Source organism: Verticillium nonalfalfae (genome assembly GCF_003724135.2).
Source record: "Verticillium nonalfalfae strain VnAa140/NRRL 66861 chromosome Unknown scaffold_18, whole genome shotgun sequence".
NCBI lineage: Eukaryota > Fungi > Ascomycota > Sordariomycetes > Glomerellales > Plectosphaerellaceae > Verticillium > Verticillium nonalfalfae.
In genome coordinates, this window is record NW_021167243.1 from 269045 (window position 1) to 291481 (window position 22437).

Below are 22437 nucleotides of genomic sequence, written 5' to 3' on the forward strand. Positions count from 1 at the left end.
GAGTGTGGGCAGGATGGATGATCCTTCAAACTATATAGCAGACGCTGTGGCCTGTCTCCCCTTCAGAGTTTCTTGCCTTTTGCCGTCCTAGTCTCTGCCCTCCCAACTACCAGAAGCTCGTTGTTTCAACTACCTTCTCTTGAACCACGGTTGACGTTGCCCACCATGGCTCCTCGCAACGAGGTCGAACGCTCCCACGTCTACCACGATGCCGTGGCTGATGCCAACAAGACTGGCGTTCAAGTCGTCGACGTAGTCGCAACCCGTATTACTGAGGACCACTTGAACGACAAGTCTCGCGAGGCTTTTGCCTGGCGGTCCAAGGCTGGTTTCCGCATGGTGCTGATCCTTCTCGTCATGGGAATGAACCAAGCTGGGTAAGTCCTCAGTAGCTGGCTGGATCCTTGCCTTTGCACCCCTTGTCTGACGGTGAATTGCGCAGCTATGGTATAGACTGGGGTGTCATCAGCAGTATCAACTCCAACGACATGTGGCACGAGTACTACGGGTTCGGCAACTCGGGTCACATCATCGGCATCATCAACGCTCTCATGACGATCGGAGCCACCGTTGGTGCCCCGTTCCTCTCCTTTGCCGACAAGTGGGGTCGCCGCTCCGTCAACTTTGCCGGCTGTGCCCTCACAGTCATAGCTGCCATCATCCAGGCCATGGCGCCCAACACGGGCGTTCTCATCTTTGGCCGTTTTGTCCTTGGTTTCGGCACGGCGTGAGTAGAGACTCCTTTCCCGGCACCGCATCCCGAGCTGACACCAGAGTTCACAGACTTTGCACGTCGAGTCAGTACATCGCCGAAGTCGCGCCCCCTCACATGCGTGGTCGCATTGTCGGCGTCTTTGGTGCCTGCTTCCAGGTCGGTTCCATGGCCATCATCGGCATCATGGCCGCCATATCCGACTGGCACAGCAACTGGCAGTGGCGAACGGCCTTTTTCATCCAGGCTCTGTTCCCCGCCTTTGTGTGCTGCACCATCTTCTTCCTCTGCCCCGAGTCTCCGCGTTACCTCGTGATGAGCGGACAAAAGGAGAAGGCGAGGAAGGTCATCGCTGACCACATGACGACTTCGGGCGATCCCAACTCGTCCTTTGTCGATCTCATGATGTACCAGATGGACGAGTCGATTGAGACGTCGGCCGTCGGTTTCCGCGCCGTCTGGGACTTCCGCGTCTTCTTCACCAAGGGCGCCGGGTACCGTACCTTTATTCTGCTTGTGTACTCCATCTTCCAGTCCTGGAACGGCGGCGGCATCATCGGTCTCTATCTTTCGCCCGCTCTTGACACGATCAATATCAACACCCAGCAGACGCAGCTCCTCATCAACCTCGGTATGGTGGCCACATACTTTGTCTTCACCCTTTTCGGTGCCTACATTATCGACATTTTCCGTCGACGAACCCTCATCTTCGCCGGCCTCATCAGCATCGTCATCGCCCAGACGTGCGTCACCATTACGAGCTGGCAATTTGAGGAGCAGGACCACCCCCGCCACCTCGCGTATCTCGTGCTGTTCTGGATGTTCAGCTTCCAGGTCTGCAGCGCGTCCTTCATCGCCACCATGCACAACTTGTACCCCGTCGAGCTCCTCTCGCTGCCGCTGCGTGCGAAGGGCATGGGTATGTCTTGCTCGTCCCTTTCCCTCTCTGCTACATTCTTCTGACGTTGGCAAAACACAGGTCTCTACGTTCTCTTCCAGAACTGCGCCAGCACGGTCCACAACTACGGCATCGCCGTAGGTATCGACAAGCTCAAGTACAAGATCTGGGCCGTCTACATTGTGTACAACACGCTGCAGATTATCGCCGCCTACTTCTGGTTCCCCGAGACGTCCAAGCTCAACCTCGAGGAGATTGACCACATCTTCGAGACGCCCGGCGCCAACCCCGTCAAGCTGTCGGTCAAGATTGCCGACGCCAAGCACGCGCAGTACAAGCTCGACAGGCAGGCCGAGCAGCCGGTTGCGTACTCTTCGGGTGTCCAGGTTTAGTTGTGATTTTTCGTCGTGTGTCTTGCGCGGTCTTTAGCAGGACGACTTTTTCGTTCTTGAATTGATGCGATTGCGCTGTCATACATTTTGTGCCCTGTGATATCGGCGTGCTAATCTACGTATGTTGGGATCTGTACTGATGGCTGCATGAAGACCAACTTGTATTGTGAGAACGAAATGTCCTACCTCTTGTCCAGGTCGTGGGAGGCCGGAAAACGTAGATCAGATTTGGGTATGCGTACTCGATTCTGACTTTCTCGCATTCTACCATCTCTAGATTCCATGCGCACAGGCGGCCAGAGCAAATGAATCATTCATTTCTCCGCTCGTCAGTCTCCCAGGAGACAGACAGATTGTCCTTCCTCCATTCGACCCCACAACCGTCTGTGGAGTGCATATATTTGATGCCAAGCAAGAAGTCAAAAACCCCACTCGCCTGCGTGTTCCCATGGACATTGGAACGACGGCCCGGAAAACGGCCCGGCAGAGGTCGAGCCGACAACCTTGCGCCGTCGGTTGGCCGACAAGGAGCACGATAGCCAGGGTCGTCGAGACCCGACGGGTTGCCGCCATCGACTGTTCAACGTCCCCCACGAATCAAGCGGCGCACATCCCGCAGCGGCCATGCCCCGGGCGCCGCTCTTCCACGACCCCTCACATAGTTGTGGGGTCCATTGTTGACGATCGTCCCTTGTCCGACAGCCGTGGCGGCTCTACTTCAATCAGATGGATTGCCCCTGTTTCTCCAAAAGAGAGAGAGAGAGAGAGAGCTGAGAACCTGCGACTGAGAGAGCACACACACGAGATACGACCATGGCATCGCAATTCGAGTTTGACCCCGCCCTCGCGGGCTCGCTGCCGGCCGACTTTGTCTGGGGCTGGGCGACGGCGGCGGCGCAGGTCGAGGGCGCGTGGGACAAGGACGGCAAGGGCGTCTCGATCTGGGACACGTTCGCGCACACAGCCGGCAAGGTCAAGGACGGCAGCACAGGCGACGACGCGGTGCGGTCGTACGACCTGTACGCGACGGACGTGGCGCTGCTGAAAAAGTACCGGGCGCGGGGGTACCGGTTCTCGCTGTCGTGGGCGCGGCTCATCCCGCTGGGCGGCGCCGACGACGCCGTCAACGAGGCGGGCGTGGCGTACTACGACCGGCTCATCAACGGGCTGCTGGCGCAGGGCATCACGCCGTACGTGACGCTGTTCCACTGGGACACGCCGCAGGCGCTCGAGGACCGGTACGGCGGCATGCTCGACAAGGCGCGGTTCACGCGCGACTTTGTGCGGTACGCGAGGCAGTGCTTCGAGCGCTTCGGCGACCGCGTCAAGGACTGGATCACGTTCAACGAGCCCGGCGTGTACACGCTCGCCGGGTACGCGGCGGGCGTGCACGCGCCGGCGCGGTCGAGCTTCCGCGAGCGCAACGCCGAGGGCGACTCGAGCACGGAGCCGTTCATCGTGGCTCACACGGAGCTCGTGGCGCACGCGTACGCCGCCGACCTCTACAAGCGCGAGTTCAAGCCGACGCAGAAGGGCACCGTCATGATCACACTGCACGGCAACTGGTCGGAGCCGTGGGACGCCGGCGATGCGCGCGACGTCGAGGCGGCGGAGCGGGCGCGCGAGTTTGAGATTGCCTGGTTCGCCGACCCGCTGTACAAGACGGGCGACTACCCGGCGTCGATGCGCGCGCAGCTCGGCGACCGGCTGCCGCGGTTCACCGAGGAGGAGAGCAGGCTCGTGCTCGGCAGCTCCGAGGTGTACGGCATGAACTCGTACTCGGCCTTTTACGTCAAGCACCGCGACGGGCCGGCCGACATCAACGACCACAAGGGCAACATCGAGCAGGCGGACGAGAACAGCGAGGGCACGCCGCGCGGGCCGGCGAGCGACACGTACTGGCTGCGCACGACGCCGTGGGGCTGGGGTAAGCTGCTGCGTTGGATCTGGGCGCGGTACGGCGTGCCCATCTACATCACGGAGAACGGGACGACGGCGCAGGGCGAGCACGACTGGAAGCCCAAGGGCCCGGACGACGTGCTCGAGGATCCGTTCCGCATCGACTTTTTCCGCGAGTACCTGACCGAGGTGGCCAAGGCGTCGCAGGAGGGTGTTGTGATCAAGTCGTACTTTGCGTGGACCTTTACCGACAACTATACGTCTTCCCCATCCCCTGTTTTGTTGACCATGTTGCTAACCTCTCAGCACGGGAGTGGGCTGCAGGGTACTCAGACCGCTTCGGCGCCACGTGGATCGATTTCGACAGCCCCGAGAAGACGCGGTATGCGAAGCGCTCGGCGTACTTTCTGGGGGACTACTTTGACCACCTCATCAAGAGGGAGTAGGCACGAGGGCAGGAAGTACGGAGGTGAGCACGAAGCACGGAGGTGAGCACCGAGGCATCCCGAGGCCGGTATAGGTGGGTCCGCCGAAGTGGCGCAGATGGCCGGAGATCGAGCCGTGGCGCTCCGGGGGGCTGACGGCGGATTCGGACGAACATCGGGATGTGGCACCGGACGGCTGGCCTGTTTGCTGTGCGGGTGGAAGGCCACGTAGGATCTCGCTGATACATGTTCATGAGACTCTGGCATATTTCTGGCATTTATCCTAAATCACCTCTTCATAAGAAAAACGCCGCCAATGTGCATCGTGCATCGTGATCACTCTGAGAGTGCGACTGACATGGACACTGATGAACACTGACATAGCGGTAAATGGTGACTCAGCTGAGAAGACATAGGATCACGTGATATAGCCATGACGTAGCGCACGAGACCAGCCTGTGTCGGCTCTTGGCATCGGTGAGTCGGTGAGGGCCCGTGTTATTGTGGGAGCATTGGCAAACCTTCTTGGGCGAGACAGCAAAGACAGTAGCGAGGGCAATATTTCTCCCTGGCCAACACCAAACGAGCACCACCCGAAATCCGAATGCCGAAAGCTGGCCGTAGCCCGTGCCACGTACCGAAGGCCACCATACTATAGTAGCTGACTAGTGTCGAAGCATCAATGCGATGGCGTCTGGGAATAAGACGAGACGCAAACGCCAAACACCCAAACACGACATCCATACAGCCGAATCCCCTCCCTCGGCAGCACCAATTCCACCAACAGCTTAGCAAGCTCCCTCTCTCTCTCTCTCTCTCTGCTTCTCCTCTCGCCGGCTTCCCCCAACGGATGACACCACCCAGCCTGCGAAACACGCAAAGAAAGGGACCCCCCCAGCATCGCACCCAGTGACCCCTACAACTTGAGTTTCCATTAGCTAACGGCGAGCGAATCACAGGCCGGCCGAAGTCACGGCCGCACCCTTTCAGTGCCGGTGCCGTGCCGCCTGACTGACGCTCCTAAGCCCCTTTGAGTTTCTGTTTGTCACCCATGACGACTTTTCTGTCACGACGAGCATTCGCCATAGTGCCGTCTTTTCCTGGTCTCCCAATCTCCGCGGACCCCAATAGGTGTTTAAAGAAATCATATTCTCCCTCCTGACACAAGCCTCGTCGTTTGGGCCGTTCGTTATCTCGCGGTTGTGAACCATGGCGTTACCATAGTGCCACCCCCAAAGATCACATCATCCATCACATCAGCCCTATCTGTCCACTGTCCGGTACCTGCCTCTTGCTGCCCCGCTGAGACCGGCCGATCGGGTCTTCCGCCCCTCCTCCACATTTACCCCGGATTTCATCGCCGGCCTCTGTTCAAGGCCTCGCTCCTCTGCCGTGTGCCTCTCTGACCAGAGCTACCATGACCCGAATACAGCCCTCACAATGGAACTTTGACATTGATCGGTTCATCAACCCCTTTGTCCCCCATCCCCCCTGGCGCCACCTGCCGACGCCCGTGTCCCGCTTCTTCGGCTACCGCAAGACGAAGCCCGACAACACGGGCAACTTTGTCCTCATCCTCTGGGCCTTTATCGGCATCTTCTGCGGCATCGCCGTCATCGAGCTCGTGTCCGACCACGTGCCCTCCTTCCGCCACCACGGCGCCCCCATCATCGTCGGCAGCTTCGGCGCCGCCGCCGTGCTCGAGTTCTACTCGATCGAGAGCCCCCTCTCCCAGCCCCGCAACGCCATCCTCGGCCAGCTCCTCGCCTCGCTGACCGGCATCTCCATCGCCAAGCTCTTCCTCCTCGCCGGCCCCGCCCGCTTCGCCGACGTGCGCTGGGTCGCCGGCGCCCTGTCGTGCGCCACGGCCACGGCCCTCATGGCCCTCACCAAGACGGTCCACCCGCCCGCCGGCGCCACCGCCCTGCTCGCCGTCGTCGACGACAGCGTCCTCGACCTCGGCTGGTTCCTCGTCCCCGTCGTCATGCTCGGCTGCGCCCTCATGCTCGTCACCGCCCTGCTCGTCAACAATGTCCAGCGCCGTTTCCCCATGTACTGGTGGACGCCCGAGGACCTGCACGCCCAGGTCCGCCCCTGGACGCGTCGCCGCGCCTCGGGGCCGCCGCCGCCGCCGGCCTCTTCATCCGCGGCTGCTGCTGCTGCCGTCGAGGCCAAGGCCGGCGTCCCCGACCACAGCGACCTCGAAGCCCAGAGCACGCGCACGTCGCAGACGACCGAGGTCGGCGGTAGCGATGACGGGCGCGAGTTTGAGCTCATCTTGCGTGCTGGCGAGGTCATCGTTCCGGAGCACATGTACATTACGCCCGAGGAGAAGATGTGGCTCGAGAACCTGAGCAACCGGTTGTGATGACCCGTCCTGGTATGGACGTGGCGCATGGAATTAGGTGCATGGGAATGGGGCGTTTTGGTATGGGCGAAAAAAAACCTTCAGCATTCAACGATATTTATGACTTCTATTTATATACCCTGCATTCACGCCCTTCGTATTTACCATCGTATGAAAAGTCAGAAAGCAAAATTCTCAAAACTCCACCAAACAGTGTCTGCCGCATGTCTTGCGACGTGCTCACTCTCGTTCGCCTCATACCTCTCGTGACTCGTGGGAACCCTCATCAAAACCATCACATCATTCATTAAGAGGTCCCCTCCTCCCTTCATCATGCATTGGACGACATGCATCGTACTCATCCGTCGGTTCACACCTTGGCCGCATTCGTCAGGCTGCGCGAAAAGGCCACCTCGGCGCGCTTCTCGGGGTTCTTGGTCGGATCATTGGTCGGGTCGCCGTCGGCGCCGGGGCTGACCATTTCGTACTCGAGCATCTTGATAAACTTGTAGAACACGACGGCGATCAGAGATCCAATCAGCGGTCCCACCCCTTTGGCTCGCGTTAGCATCTGCTCTCCGTTTCGTACAACCTTTGGTTTCTTTCGAGACGCCACTCACAGTAAATCCAGTGCTCCTTGTCAAACGTCGCCGTGACGACGCAGGGCCCAAAGCTGCGCGCCGGGTTGAGCGAGCCGCCCGTAAACTGCACGCCCACGAGCTCGGCAATGAACAGCGCCAGGCCGATGCCGACGGGCGCGATAAAGGTGGCGCGGTGCTTCTCCTTGGCGAGCATGAAGATGGTGAAGACGAGCTCGGCCGTGAGGATGGCCTCGATGAAGACGCCCTGTACGAGCGAGGCGCCGCCGCCGAGCGTCGTCCGGACGTTGAAGTTCTCGGGAAACAGGTAGCGGACCATGACGGACGAGATGAGGCCACCCAGCATCTGCGCCACGAAGAGGCACGCCGCGCGGACGGGCGTGATGGCGCGCACGAGCAGCATAGCCAGCGTCACGGCCGGGTTGAACAGGCCGCCGCTGATGCGGAAGAAGATCCACACGTTGACCATGAGGGAGAAGCCGAACGCCACCGAAATGTACATGAGCACGCCGACGTCAAAGCCCGTCGTCTCGCCCGTCGTCGTGTTGCTGTCGCTGCCGCCCGAGTCGGTGACGTTGGACTGAATGTTGGCCACCTCGGTACCGGCGAAGGCGAAGAAGAGGAACATGGTCGTCCCGACAAACTCGCCCATCGAGGCCACAAAGTGGTTCTTGACCTCGCTGTTCATCCACTGCGTCCAGGGCAGACGCATCACCTCGGCGCGCTCGTCCCGCGTCAGGCTGCTCCAGTCGATGCGCCGCGCGCTGTCGTTGGTGGCGACATATCTCGGTGCGAAGCCACCCATCTCCTCATCGTTGCGGCGGCGCGACGACCGCGGGCGGGCCTCGAGGAATGAGCCTTCGTGTCCTTCGTCTACATATGTTGCCTCACCCTTCTCATTCTGCGCCTCGTAGTTGAAAGGCCTGTTAAGATGGGCGCGAGGCGGGCGAGCTCGGGACTGCGAGCGGCTGTGGCTGGGGCCCTGGCGAGTGCCAGGCCGGTAAGGAGGATCCTGGAAGTCAGGGTGACGCGGGCTTCCATACTGGTCCCAGTACTGGTCGCTATACTCTTCGTCCGTCTCGTAACGGACGCCGCCGGGACCGCGTTGTGACTGATTGATGGGCTCTTCAGAAGAGGCACGGCGGAACGCGGCGCCAGGTGTGTTGGGGCCGCGCCTCGAAGAGACACTTCCGTTGCTGCGCATCGTACCGCGGCGGAGATGAGGGTTGCGGGACGGCTCTGCGTCAGAATACACATTAGACTCCAACACAGCAGGCGCATCCGGCGGAGGATAGTGTTGCGCTGTGCCGGGAACTGGGATCGGATTCTGGTCCGCCATGATGTATTTCGAGTTGGGTGTAAGTTGAACAAGAGATGGAGGGGGATCCGTGTTGAAAGACAAAGGGATTGGGGAGAGATCCGACGGGAGGCCAGCGAAGATCACCTCGATTTTCAGGTACAACTTCCACGTCTGGTGTTCTTTACCCACGGTGCTGATATAGGAGTAGAACCATCAGCGAGGAATGTATTGCTGGGCTCAAAGGCTGTATTATATCCCCTCCCCCTCCGGGTCTACCTCTCAAAGCCTCCTGGCCCTTGCCTCAGCCCCCTTTCAGTAGCGACCAGCGTCGACCAACAGTTCGAGTTCGTTCGGCCTTGGTTCTCTCTCACCACCCCAGCCACTGACATGGTTTTTGACAGGGACAAGCATTATCTCGTGGACATCTGGACTCGACAGGTTCGACAGGGAAGCGCTGTCGTCCGAAACAAACTGTGCGTGCAGCAGGCAAACGGTGAAAGATCGGTGGATACGAATGGCTGGATAGAGCATTCAAAATCTTGAGATACTCTCGGAGAGCCGCGGTGTCCCTGTTGTAGATCTCATGCACGTCAGTGTTGTCCCCGGGAGGGGCTTGTTAGCTTGACCGTGTCCCCGGGCTTTCCGGCAATGAGGGGCTGTTCAGATGACGTCGGGGTCGAAAGGTTTGGTGGTGAGGATCCGAAAGCGTGGGGTTAAATAAATGAAACATGCCCCAGCTGAGACAAGGTCAGATGCTGAGGCCACGAGAAGGCTGGTGGTTCTGGTGTGGAAACAGGTTATTGGAACAGAGATCCGCCCAGGATGATCGTGGTTGAGGCTGAGAAGAGCCACCCGCTAGCGCGCCACGTTTGACACGTCTACCCTGGCCATGCACCTCAGGTTGGGGGGCAGGTTCCAAATGGTATCCCAAATCGAAAATCCTGAAGGAGGCGCTGAGAGGGGTAGGATGCTCGCTCTGTCTACCATGGCCGTCTGATCGAGGTTGGGTACACGTCTAAAGTTGACCGAGATGAGACGAGGCCGAGCACGGTATCTATCGCATGACAGGCGCAATCATGCTACTCGATGCGCCAGCATAACTGATTACCGCACGGCCACCCGCTAGCTTCAGGGTATCAAGGGTCCTCCTGTTCCCGCTTAGGCGGTGATCTGGGAAGATTACCAGATCAAGATATGATCTTCTCTTCTCTTACAGACGCCCTTCAATCAGGTTGATCCAAATGCGATAGAGGTTGCAAGTCGAGTCAAGCAGATCCAATGGGCCTGGTTTATTTCATGCCTCAGCAGTGTGCCGTTGAGTATGCTTCCTTGTCTAAGAAGGTTCTATGACGCAATACCTAGTGTTCATGGTCCCAACGAGAACTCAGACAGCGGTAGATTTCAAGCCTCTTCTGCACGAAAAATGCCGAGCGTCGAGAACATGGATGAGAGTGAAACGGAATTGAGGCAATTATTTGTGAGTTGCCATTTTGTCGCAAGACCACTTGAGCCCTCGTGACCGACGCGGGGTTGGGCAAACTCTGAGTGCATGGTGGATATGCCCCGATGAAATGATGAAGACTCTGCTGCAGAGGCGGCTGGTAAGAGATGTTCTTCGCCTGTATTGAGAAAAGCCTTGGAGAAAATGGCTGGGGGATTCCACGAGCGAGGAGTGGTAAAGGCCTGGGCAGAGAGGTGTAGCAAGGTCATCCTTGGTTTACTCACATAGCCCGATCGCCGCGATGCTTTACGATCACTTGACCCTTGCGGCGGCATCGCAACAGTGCAGCCGCCAGGCAGTCTTGGCCGTAGCCATCCTCAGCCTCTGCTGATAACCAATTGTTGCTCTCCGGAGCTATCCTCCTGGGGAGGGGAAAGCTGATGTGTGTATGCACGCCTGGTCAAGGACGCCATGAAAAACCGTTCGGATCCGGACAAAAAGTAACGAGGAGAACAACAACAACAACAGGAACAGCACGAGGGTTCCTTCTTCCATTGCCAAAGTGTAGGCTGAGGCTGATTGAGAATGGTCTTACAATCGGATGACATGTCAGTCACCTTACCTAGCAGTCAAAGCGATGTCTAGGCACTACCAGCTCATGGGGTTGATGTTGAAGTGAGCTTTGACACCCAATGTCTCGGAAGGCGATGACGAGAGAACATCGCAAACTCCAGGACCTGTGGATCCGATGGCCAACACTGCAGCCTCATCCAAGAAAAGCACCTCTTGACACTGGTTGCTGTACTTGCAAACCGATAGTAGACTCGAGATACGGCCTATCGCGCTTACACACGGCACCCACTAAATCAGTCTCACCAATTCGCGCCTTGGGGAGCCTCTAGATTGCGCCCAAAAAAAAAAAAAAAAAAAAAAAAAAAAGGATGCTGGGTCGTAGCGTTTGAGCATGTAGCAAAGAGTAGCATGGACGGTTGCGACAAGATGGGTTTCGTGAGATGGACCGTGATGGGGACGGCGGTTCGATGAATGAAGCTGCATGAATTTCCGTATCCGCTGGGATCCGTCACGTTCGTCAGGCTGCACCAATCGGGCCACTTCGCTGGTGCCTGACCACAGTACCCATACCGCACGGGCAAGCGACTGGTGTAAAAACGTGCACTTTGGCTCAGGGGGTGTCTTCCTCGAAAAAACGGTTAGCATACGTCTAGCAAACAGGGTAAATGAATGGTGTCTAGCGAATTCATGCCATCTGTAAATGGCTTCAAGCAGACATCTGTGTTCGTCCGTCCGCGTCCGCGCCGTTCAATCATCGGGAAATGACCACAGGAACAAGCGCCAATTGCTGACCACCTCCATTCTTCCGTCTAGATTGCCGTGCGATGTCGGCAATCTCGCACGTCGAAGTGAGAGCAGAAAAAGAATCCCAATCAAGGTGGCCTCGGTTGGCTACCCGAGCTGATGTCAGCACCCCCTTTTCACAGTCTCAAGGCCAGGGTGATCTGGATGAAGGTCGATTCGGAGGTGGTCGCACAGCAGTGCGGACACAACCTCCTGGCAATGAGGAGTGCAGGAGTCGGCATGCTGTCTGTCGTCCCAGGAGGCGGTGTGTGACGCAACACAGATCGAATGAGGCTGCATGACAACTGTCAATTGACTGATCAGGGTCTGAACTAGGTGCAGGGTCTAAAGCATGTGCATATCCGGGGCACAGCCTTGAGAGAAAGAAAAAAGATCAGGTGTCTGTCTGCCTGGTTGGGAATGTCCTGCCTGAGGTTCGAAATGTTGGGAACGATCGATGGAAGGAAGGAAGTCGCGTGCCAGGTTGAGGCAAGGTCCAGTCACTCCCTGACGCCTGCCTTCGCATAACCTCGCTCCTCCTCCACTCCACTCGCGCGGAGAAACGAACGATTGGCACTGATGAGGGAGCGCTTGTCAGCGTTGAACCACCACTAGTGAACGTGCGCCAGCGTGCGGACGCCCCTGGAAGATCTCCACCGAAACAGGCCTCCCCAGCTTGCTGACTCTACGGAACACCGATTCCAATGTCCAGTCGAAGGGATCACTAGTCACTAGCGGTCACTAGAAAGCTTCGCCACGACGTGAATGGAGCCCCGTTTTCCACATTTAACCTCACCCGCGGGCCAGACGCTTCGGATTTCCACTATTCATGACAAGCTTTTCCACAGAACGACGATCTCGGTCATCTCCACGTCCGCCATGGGCTCTAAAATTCCTACTGAACGCTCCAGTAGGACACCCATCGATCAGCGAAGCTGGAAGCTGGAAGCTGGATAATTTGCGGGAATGCAAGCGTCCCTGGCAAAATGGATCTTCACTCCCCTGCCTTGCTGACCGAGATGTCTTGGCACGGAGCACTCGAATTGGCCAACAGCATGGCGGCCCAGAACGCACCTTGCTGGATGTTTACTCGATGCAACAGCACCTGTGTTCCCCCCTGAATCGTAACACGCCCACTGTGACCCTCAAACAGGGCAGCACAGCCGCCCAGCCTGCCAGTCTTCCAAGGCGCCAGGCTCTTTTTTGAGTGGACGTGCAAGCGAACTGAGCCTGGAACAGGTTCCTCGGGCGCCTCCCGCTTCCAAGACAAGTCTCCTGCCTCCACGTGTTGTCCTCCCTTTCCATTCAGGCCTGGCTCAGGCAAGCCACCAATGCCACGCTCAAGTACGTCGTTGACGCAGGCGCGTCCGCGTGAGAATGTCGACAATGGTAACCCCTGTTTCACCACAACCACCATCACCAATAGCCCGGCGCTCGCACGCTCGCCCTTCCATTGCTTGGCGGCCGTTCACAAGCAGCAGAATCGGGGGGAGTTAGGGGAAGCCAAAGCGGCCAAGGCACACGCTCAAAGCCCAGCTTTCACCAGATGATTGGATGGTGGGGGAAGTACCGGGGCATCGCACTGGCACGGGCCGGCGTTGAGCTTATCCCGATTAGGGTGACTCGGGTGGGTCCTCAGGGGGGCACTGCCGCTTCGTGTCCAGGCCTCGCTGGCGCGCTGCCAGGTCATTTCTGGCGAAAGGCCTCAGGGGGTTGCACCTGTCTCTGGAAGGACGTCCTGCACCCACCTGCAGGCTGCAAGCCACGAAACACGAGATAATTTCTTCACCTGCCGACGACCTGTCGTTTTGGTCCTTTACTCCATTGTGCTTTCCTCAAAACCGACTCGCGCCCCGGTCATTGCTTCCTTTTTTGATGAGTTTCAGCTTGACTTGGTTTTCCCGCCGCCCCTTCCTCGTGCCATCTCATCTCCTCGGGCACCTGCACATTAATATTTCTTGGCCCTGCTTTCCTTCCTTGCCACACAGCGCGCCTACCTCCATTGAAGCCATCACGACTTTTCTCTCCCTCTCTCTCTCTCGCGCGATACCCAACATCACTTAAACACAAGCCCACCGCCGGCACTCTTCCACTGGCAGGCCCAGACATCTAAGAAACACCCGACCTCATCGTTGAAGGCACTACCCTGTCCTTCTTTGTTCAGCCACCTCGCGCTGCCAGCCGCACCTGTCTAGGTCATCACCATCGTTTCGGCCGAACAGCATCTTTCTCTGGGCAACTTCCCCCCAAGGAACGAACACCGACCACCATCAAGAACAACATCGCTTGATACCATCCCATAATCACCACCATGGCTGACGACGGCGCCCCCGCTGCTTCTGGCGCTGGTGGTCACGGTGCCGGCCACAGCGCCGCTGCCGCCGCCGCGGCGTCCAACTCCGACCACACCCAGTTCAACCGCGACACCCAGGAGAAGCGCATCAACATGCCCCCGGCGCTTGACCTCACCGAAGTCACATCTCCTGTCTACCCCGAGACACCCAACTACTTCAGCCGCAAGAACACGAGTGTCGACGTCGAGGACTACTTCACTGGTCCTCGCGATATCCAGAAGCACTCCAAGTGGCCCTTCGTGCTGCAGATGCATGGCTCCATTCTCCCCCGCCTGCTCGTCCCTCTGATCATTGTCACCATCTGGTCCACCCTCATTACCTGCCTCTCCAAGTTTGTCTACAACCTTGGTGTCCAGTCCATCCTTCTCACCGTCCTCGGTTTCGTCGTCGGTCTTGGCCTGTCTTTCCGATCATCCACCGCCTATGAACGTTATGCCGAGGGCCGCCGCTACTGGGCTCAGCTCATCCACGTCTCGCAGACGCTCGGCCGCGTCTTCTGGATCCACGCCAAGGAGCACCCCGAGCTGGCCAAGAAGGACATGATGCTACGTCGCGTGAGCTGCCTGAACCTCGTTCTTTCCTTCTCCGTCGCGCTGAAGCACAAGCTCCGCTTCGAGCCGTACACTGTCTACGAGGATCTCCAGCACCTCGTCGGTCACCTCAACACCTTCGCCAAGACGGCCGCCGCCACTGATCCCCAGTGCACCACTCTGCCCAAGAAGAACTTCTTCAAGGAAGTGGGCGAATACCTCGGCGTCTCCTTCGCCGAGTCCAACCCTCGCAAGGCTCTCAAGAAGGCTACGTACCCGCTTGGCAACCTTCCCCTGGAGATCATCTCGCATCTGTCTGTCATTGTGGACGCCATGGTTGCCGACGGCCAGCTCCCCGTTCCCATGCAGCAGACCACTGCGTACACCAGTCTGACTCTGTTGAACGACATCATGACCGGTACCGAGCGCGTCCTCAACACGCCACTGCCCATCGCCTACTCGATTGCCATCGCACAGATCACCTGGCTCTACGTCCTTCTGCTCCCCTTCCAGCTGTACAAGACCCTCGAGTGGATCACAATTCCCGCCTGTATCGCTGCCAGCTACATCATTCTCGCTATCCTGTTCATCGGCAAGGAGATTGAGAACCCCTTTGGCCGCGATGTCAACGATCTTCCTCTCGAGGGGTACTGTGAGCAGATTGCCCACGAACTCGACGTCATTGCCGCCATGGATGTGCACCGTGACATGCCCTACGCCTTCCTCGACTCCCACCTCAACCTTCCCCTGTACCCCGTCAGCATGGCTTCTTTCCCCGTCTGGGCTGAGCGCTCTGAAGAGAAGATTCGCACTGCTATCCAGGGCAAGCCCGTCACGTTGTTCCAGTCCCGCAAGAAGTCTTCGGCTGAGCGCGAGAAGGAGGAGATCGAGCACCGCAAGGCTCGTGAGGGCAGCAATGTTAGCAGCAAGCACCAGGGTGACAACATTGTCTAGTCAGAAAGACAGGAAGTTGGCGTTCTTTTCATTATCGTTTCGACCAAGACGGACACTGGATCTCCCAAGAGGGGCTTCAGTGCTCGGGTTTTTTTTTCTTCGGGTTGCATATCGCCTTCTCAGGCTGGAACGGACATGGTTAGCAACGGTGTGTGCGCGCATTTGCAAGTCAGGGTGGCTTCGGAAAACAAAATTGACACAATTGGGTGCCTGGTACGGACTGCTCTGTATTTTGTGTAATAACTGCGTGTCTGAATAGTAAAAGATTTGCTGTTTCTACCCTCTGCTTGTCACGATCCTGTGACTTCCAATCTTGGTCTAAATATACCATGCCATGGTCCTCACACCCTCCATCGCTTGCTGTACAAACCGAGCTTTCATAGCGAGATGGGTCGAACCACCAGACCTGAGAGGCTCGGGTAGTCGACCGCGTCCGCGTGAGGCATGATGTTACCTGAATTCAGGAAGACCTTAACCAACCAAGGTTTTCGCCGGCAGTGCCGATGCACAATGGCCCCAAAAGCTCCAATCAGGGATGTGTCTATGATCAGTCTCCAGGTACTTTCCCAGGTGATCTCAACTTCCTGCAGCTTGTGGAACACCTGGCACCGGAAGAGCGCCACCAGCCCCCTCCGTTCGTATCAAGTCTCTACTTTTCGCGGTTTCGGCATTCTCAAGACTGCTGCCACTTCCGCTGCCGCCTGATGCTTGACTTGCGCTGGGGCAGGATCTTCGTCAAGTGTAAATAGGGTCGAAGTCAGCACCAGCGAGGTCAGATCGGGCCACCCCTCACAGGGCTCGGCCTCGCGGAAGTGGCTCGCATCTGCGATGAAGTGTGTTGCGAGATGCCTGAGATTGAGCCTGTTGAGTGCAATGGCGCGCCCGACTACTACCTGCGGGCCCATCGTGGCGGGCATCCGAGCACTTCGTGTCTATCTTTCAGATCTCTTAAGCTGTACGTGCACTGCTGATTGAGATTAACAAAGATGGCGAATCTTCTGATATTAACAAGATCAAACGAAAGAAACGAGCAAATCGGGATAGTCTAAGAATTTATGAGAATAATTTTGGAAGATGTCGCTGGATAGCTAGAAATGAAGAATAAATAATGCCGACCGGCGGGAGGGCGGAAGGGCGGAAGTCACCTCCACCATCGTGCCTCTGTCTCTTCAGCTCTGATTATTCGGGATGATTTGTGGCGCACGACGATGATCAAGAATTTGCTGATAGCTGGCGGGTAGCTGCACCATACTGCAGACAATGACCTCGGTCATGGTGTGTCAGTGTATATGGCCGTTATTGTCTAGCAACGTCAGTCCTCGATCGCCGCTGTTCGCCGTCACTCCAGTAGCATCGGGCACATATGTCAGATGACTAAAATTGCGCTCCGCGTCACTGGGCGTGTAAATGCTGAGCTGAGTATCGACTCGCCACCATCCTCCTGTGTGCTGAGGTAGAGAACAGACTGTCATATGCCGTGGTGATGGGGCCATGAGATGTGTTCATGACAACAAACTTGTCGCACCTCTCGTCGATATAAATACTCCTTGAAACTTGACCTGCTACGAGAGAAGCATTCGTCACAGCCGTATCCTTCCTGTTCCAGACCAATACAAATATAGCGCATGAGAGCCCGGACTCGTTGACCCATCGTATCGAAGTCGCCGAGACGCTGTGATGTTAGTCTGATTTGAGCGAAGACGTGACGCTCAAGTTCATTTTGCGATTCCCGAGGCAACGTGGCTCACCGGAACAGTTGGCACTCATTTTGCATGAGGACTTAAAAGATGACAAGTCGGATTTTCGTAGGCATTCTAGCTTATAAACTACCGCACTGCGTCTTCTCTGCATTGCTGAAGGGATTCCTGAAGCTTAACGCCCATTGAATGGAAGTGGCGAGTGTGATGCGCAGGAAAGGAATCAGCAAACGCTAAATCCGTCGAGCGAGAGGAATGCTGCCCCATACGGGTTTGTTCGTTCGCCATATTGGCTCTTTCGGCCGCGCACAGCTTTCAAACCTTGCATAAAAGCTAGATTCAATTATTGGCCTGGCGAGGTGCGGTAATCAGGGCATGTGGCTTTAGTGTCTGAACCTCGGCATTTTACCGTCATGATGACCGACTTCAGCACCGTGCTGACCTCTAGGACCACTATCTATATGGTATTCTTCACCAAGAGTAAGCGTCTATTTCGAGCTCAAACAAAGCTTTGCCCCTTTTCCCTGCTGCAATGACCGCGGCCGCAGCATCATCGCAGAGACCTCCAGGCCCTGAAACTACCACGCCGATCCTGGACCACCCTAACTGCACTTCTTGGTCAAGTAGGGCATTGAAATCGAGCCTTGATCCAACTCGAACGTCCTTCTCTTCGACCCGGTCAATTGCATTCTCCAAAGCGCGCACAAGACCCTTTGCAGAGTCTTTAACACTCCACGACAACTTGAGGTTTGGATGCCTATCGATCCACGGAACGAGGGCCGTGATACCAATTCCGCCGCCGATCAGAAGCAGACGGTCGCACTGTAACACGGGTGCGGTCGAATTATTTGAATACGGTCCGTCTAGGAGGGTGAGGACGTTGTCTTTTGTGGTCAAGGCTTTCGTCAGCCCAGCTGACTTGCGTATGAATAGCGTTAAACCAGCATTTTCCCTGTCAGTGACTGGACTGATTCTGACATCTGCTCGCTCATTTTTCTCAACGTCGTTGCTTGACAGTGTGGGTGATGCGCTGGCCTCAGATGACCGTGCTTTCTCGTACAACATGGTTGTCGGAACGACGGAGAAGGGGTGGTTCTCCCAGGGTCGGAGTCGGTTGAGCGTGGGAAAGTATACATATACATGCTGCCCCGGGCTCGCAGCCCACCAAATGCCAGGAACGTCCACTCGAACCACATCTTCATCAATGTTGACGACGTTGGATCGGCGCATGCCATTCTTGAGCACACGCAGCATGCGCATCATCCTGTCAAAGAACCAAACTGCGCATGATGCGTACAGCCACATCTCGTAGCCGAATTTGCGCTGGAAGCGGATGTCGACATGATACCAGCAGCCGGCAATGACGAAGACAGCGAGGAGGATATGGATGACGAGGAATACCTCATACGACTGACGACGCACGTAGAGGTTGCTAGCCACCAGCATGATGACGACTGCCACTGTGGCGACACAACCCCAGATCCAATAAGGAAGCTTCAACTCTTCCGAGTATGTTCCGATATTGGAATAAAGAGCCAATGCTGTGATGGAATGGATGATGACCTGGAGGCCAAAGATGCGGGCGATCCAGCGGTGCAGCAGCATGAAAGTGGAGTGTGACCAATTGCTCAGCCAAAGGAGCACGTTGTTGCGGCCAGCGAATAGAATGACCAGAGGTGACAATGCGAAACCCAGTGTTCCCGTTCGGATCATGACATACTCGAGTACTTCCTGGTATTGGCTCGAGAACCATGCGTTTGGCTGTGCTGATTTGTAGTTGACTGCAGTGAGGATGACGTTCAGGATGATCATGAGGGCAATGTAGGAAGCATGGCCGATGGACGGTGCGGTTCCAATCAAATATGGAAGAGGACGGACTCGATATGTACCGATGAGACTTTGCCAAACGATGTACGGAGCAACCTTGTGGGTGATGCTAGATATGAAAGGCAGATATCCCACAGCGGTGAGAAGAAGAGGTGTTGCGAAGCCGGTGACGAGGATGATGATTCTTTGTGATTTTGATATCAGTCCATACACAAGAAGACCAAGGTGGGTCGGTTTGGCTTACCCATATCTCGCATGGATGGCCTCTTCCCGCTCGAAGTATGAAAGGGTTTTGAACTGCACATCCCAATCCTCTTCCGACGTCAACGCTGTGAAATTGAGAGTGTCATGCATTGTGAGGATCTTCGTTGGCGCTTCCTGGACGCTCTGCAGCGCCGCAGGGTAGCTCCATTTGGGTTGCACAGTCGGTTCGCCTGTAGCTTGTTCTTCCCAGAACTTCTGCAGCTCAGAGACTGGAACGTCGAACTCGGCGCAGTTTGATTGTAGACACCACGCCAGCGTGGTTAGGAATGATGTATCATTGGCTCGACATTCGGGCGTCGTCATTAGCATAGAATCCATGCCTTCCATCTCCGTCATCGATGAACATGAGAGTGCGTTGTTGCTGATGGCGCCGTTACAAGCAAAGGCACATGGTGGCTTGTACATGTTGATGCCGGTTCCAACGAGGGCAGCATTGGAGCTTGGCACAATGCACGCCAAGCCCAAGACAAGGGTGGTATAAGACAACATGCTGTAATGAAATCTGCCAAGACGTGGGGTAGGAGGGTCGTACATGTGATGCAGCCAACGATCTGGCCTGGGCACATCTACTTCTTTTATCAATGCCCACCACAACAATCTCAATTTTACGCTTTGCAGTGGTCTTACCGCCTTGACTTTCTAGAGCTGGTGCGACATGAAGGTGGAGGTTTGAGAACATATGAGCAAGTTGTTTTGGATGTCCAATCAGCGATGAGACGATGGCGCTGCCATCAACGAGCGATGTCTAGACCGGGCTGGCCTATGACTACTTGGTAAGGCTGACCACGTTATGTCAGATGCCAGGTGTGCTTCAGTCCGGCAATTTGGTGCCGATTGAGGTGCAGATGACATGGGTGCTCAAAGGGAAGTAATCTCAAGACAGTGCCATCTACCTAGATTTGGTTCTAGACCTTCATGGTCCAGGGACGAGAACAGCGGAATACCAAAGTGGAAGGTCTTTCGCTGATTGGATGATCAGGTCCAAGGCCCGCTGCCCTTCGTTGACATTGTGTTTTGGAGCGTGCAGCGGCAGAAATGCGTAGACTGTGCAGGAATGGGACATACACCACCGCTAATCGCAGCTTCTAAATCTGTTCTATGTCAGGGTGTAGTTTGTAACACATCAATCCTGATCGACACAATGTTTCGGCAATATACTCTCGTTCCTATTGCCTACATTGACCCCAATTAATATCAGCCTCCTGGAACGATGACAATGAATAGCGATCTAGATTTGCACTACGATATTCTCCAGGAGTCAGCGCGACTCCACAAGCACCGTCAGAGCACATTATGAAATCATAATTGTTGAATTCGTCAATGTCTCAAAACACCGCTACGTGCGGTCATTCAAGATTTTACTTAAATAGCTGTGGACTAGCGCTCATCATGGCGTCGACAATGAGAAAAGAAACATCCATATCTGCATTGAAGATCCGCACCCACGACACAGACTTCAACATCAAACCACCACTAGCTTCTGGTCACCGAGAAAACATTGCCATGTGTCAAATCTCTACCCGAGAAGTTCATTGCGAAAAATGCGGCGAGGTGTCCATGGTTGAGGATTACATCATTGAATGTCAATTCGTAAGATCGAAGGGGACACAGTGTACCGGTCGCGGTTTCGTCAGCAGCATGGGTACCTCTAGACCCATTTTCAGCATGATCAAGAAGTGTAAGTGCGACAAAAGTCTCATGAGCAAGCTACGCGGAAAACTAACTGGAAAGTAAAGAGCCAGGATGGATGAACTGGCAAAGGCTTCACATCTTGCAGGCAAGATAGGACGCATATATCAGTCTCAGAATGATGCCAAGAATCTCATATAGTTATGTTCTATGGTGAGATCGACGTAATGTAGGTTGCTTGAGGTGCTGTAGCAGCAAAAGAAATTAAGAGAAAAGAAAAAGGATTTGGCTACGGCCTTCCTGCTTACCCTCCAGACCTCTGGCATTTGTGCTCTTGCATGTAGGCGCACTTTTCCATAATCACAGGTACATATACTGGAGCTTGTTACCAGACGAAGTATAGTCTGCTGCTCTTTTCGTGCTCTTAGTCACATAGACTTCGCGGCACGCTTTGAATCTCCAAGATGTTCTCATATGACAGCATCGGACGTTGGGCTATAAACCTCTCCCATATCCCTGGAGAAACAAATGAACAGAAACCGTTGTTCTTCTGAATCGAAATGCTTCTCGATCTGGCCGTTCGGCCATGGATTCTTGCCCATGTAGAAGGAAATACTCCTGACAGCCCACCCAGCACGACACCTCGGACCATCAAACCTTTCCATATGCCCGACTTGCAAAATAGTGTGACTTCTGCATTTCACAAAGAGAGTCTGTCACCAAGGCAATAATTTCCAGAATGAGCTGCCCTCCAGATTTTACGTTTTTTTGCCACTGTTCTTCTGCCTGTATCTATTAAAAATGTGGGCTCCTTGTGGTTGATGTCATCCGAGACCACCACGTCAGCACGTGGGCCTCAGACCCATTTCACGATCTTCCCAACACGAGACCCGGGGAAAACTGTGGGAGTTGCAATCTTTGTGGGAAACCTAGACCCCTCATACGCAAGCCAACCACCCAGAACTCAGGTCAACGAAGCTTAGCATCTTGCATTGTTGAGTAGGTGTTCTCCGCCTCCCCATAATATTTCGACTACATTTAAAATCGCCGATGGAAAGGACTGTCGGTTGTTCGATGACTTGGCTCAACTCGCCACGTCTCGGTCCTGCAATGGCTTACCAACGGTCTGAAGTTCAGTGCCTGAGTCCTGACATCTAATATAATGTTTTTCGGCGTTGAATGATCATTGACTCCTTCAGAAAATATATGCTGGCTTCAACTAAGCGAGTGTTGTATCTGCATAATTTGTACTAGCCTTGACTGAACAGCAAAGTCGGTCGCCGACCGCCAAGCGCTTTTTTAGGTGAACAAGGACATCGCTGTGTCTCTGCAGAAAGTCACTGGTCCTTCTACCGTTGCGACGATATTACGGCGAGGAGTTAGGAAAGCAGTGTTATAAAACGGTAGTCGCGCTATCGGCCCTTCGGCTCAAGGGCGTAGGAGGATGTACAAATGTGGGATGATCAGCTCATGAAAGCTGGACGCTCTTCGTCTCGGGCCGGTTGAACAGTGAACAAGTTTTCTGCTATCTCTTCCTGTGAGGGGTTTTCGCACACTGTCACTGTACATCAAAATTCCGATCTTGTGCGGCCTCTCGATCTGTGGCAGTTTGGCTGGAGTCGGGCTTGCTTCCGACCGACGCAAATCTCCACGACCCTGAGGTGACGGCACTACCGAGGAAATGGCAAATCTCTCAGGTGCTCAGGGATCGAACCGGGCGCAGGAGCCAAGCCCTTTTTCTGGGCATCATTCATCTCTGCCTCCAAGCTGCGGGCGCGTGGGTTTCGCTAGGCGGTCTGAGATCTTATGGTCC

General features: G+C 55.7%; 4 protein-coding genes across 4 annotated transcripts; 2 read left to right on the forward strand and 2 right to left on the reverse strand.

Annotated features, from left to right (window-relative positions):
• Positions 1-1691: 1691 nt before the first annotated feature.
• Positions 1692-6694, forward strand: D7B24_003047 (uncharacterized protein; the record flags this gene model as incomplete). Its single annotated transcript, XM_028637241.1, has 3 exons — positions 1692-1941; positions 2794-4370; positions 5703-6694. Coding segments are annotated over 3 exons (2819 nt in total), but the record flags the coding sequence as incomplete, so codon positions are not given.
• A 349-nt stretch (positions 6695-7043) lies between these two features.
• On the reverse strand, positions 7044-8611 carry D7B24_003048 (uncharacterized protein; the record flags this gene model as incomplete). Its single annotated transcript, XM_028637242.1, has 2 exons — positions 7044-7225; positions 7294-8611. 2 exons carry the CDS (start codon positions 8609-8611, stop codon positions 7044-7046), a joined length of 1500 nt encoding a protein of 499 aa, XP_028497450.1.
• A 5069-nt stretch (positions 8612-13680) lies between these two features.
• D7B24_003049 (uncharacterized protein) lies at positions 13681-15207 on the forward strand (the record flags this gene model as incomplete). The annotated part of the gene is made up of 1 exon (XM_028637243.1): positions 13681-15207. The coding sequence occupies one exon, from the start codon at positions 13681-13683 to the stop codon at positions 15205-15207; it is 1527 nt and encodes a 508-aa protein (XP_028497451.1).
• A 2168-nt stretch (positions 15208-17375) lies between these two features.
• Positions 17376-19400, reverse strand: D7B24_003050 (uncharacterized protein; the record flags this gene model as incomplete). Its single annotated transcript, XM_028637244.1, has 2 exons — positions 17376-18915; positions 18976-19400. 2 exons carry the CDS (start codon positions 19398-19400, stop codon positions 17376-17378), a joined length of 1965 nt encoding a protein of 654 aa, XP_028497452.1.
• Positions 19401-22437: the final 3037 nt, after the last annotated feature.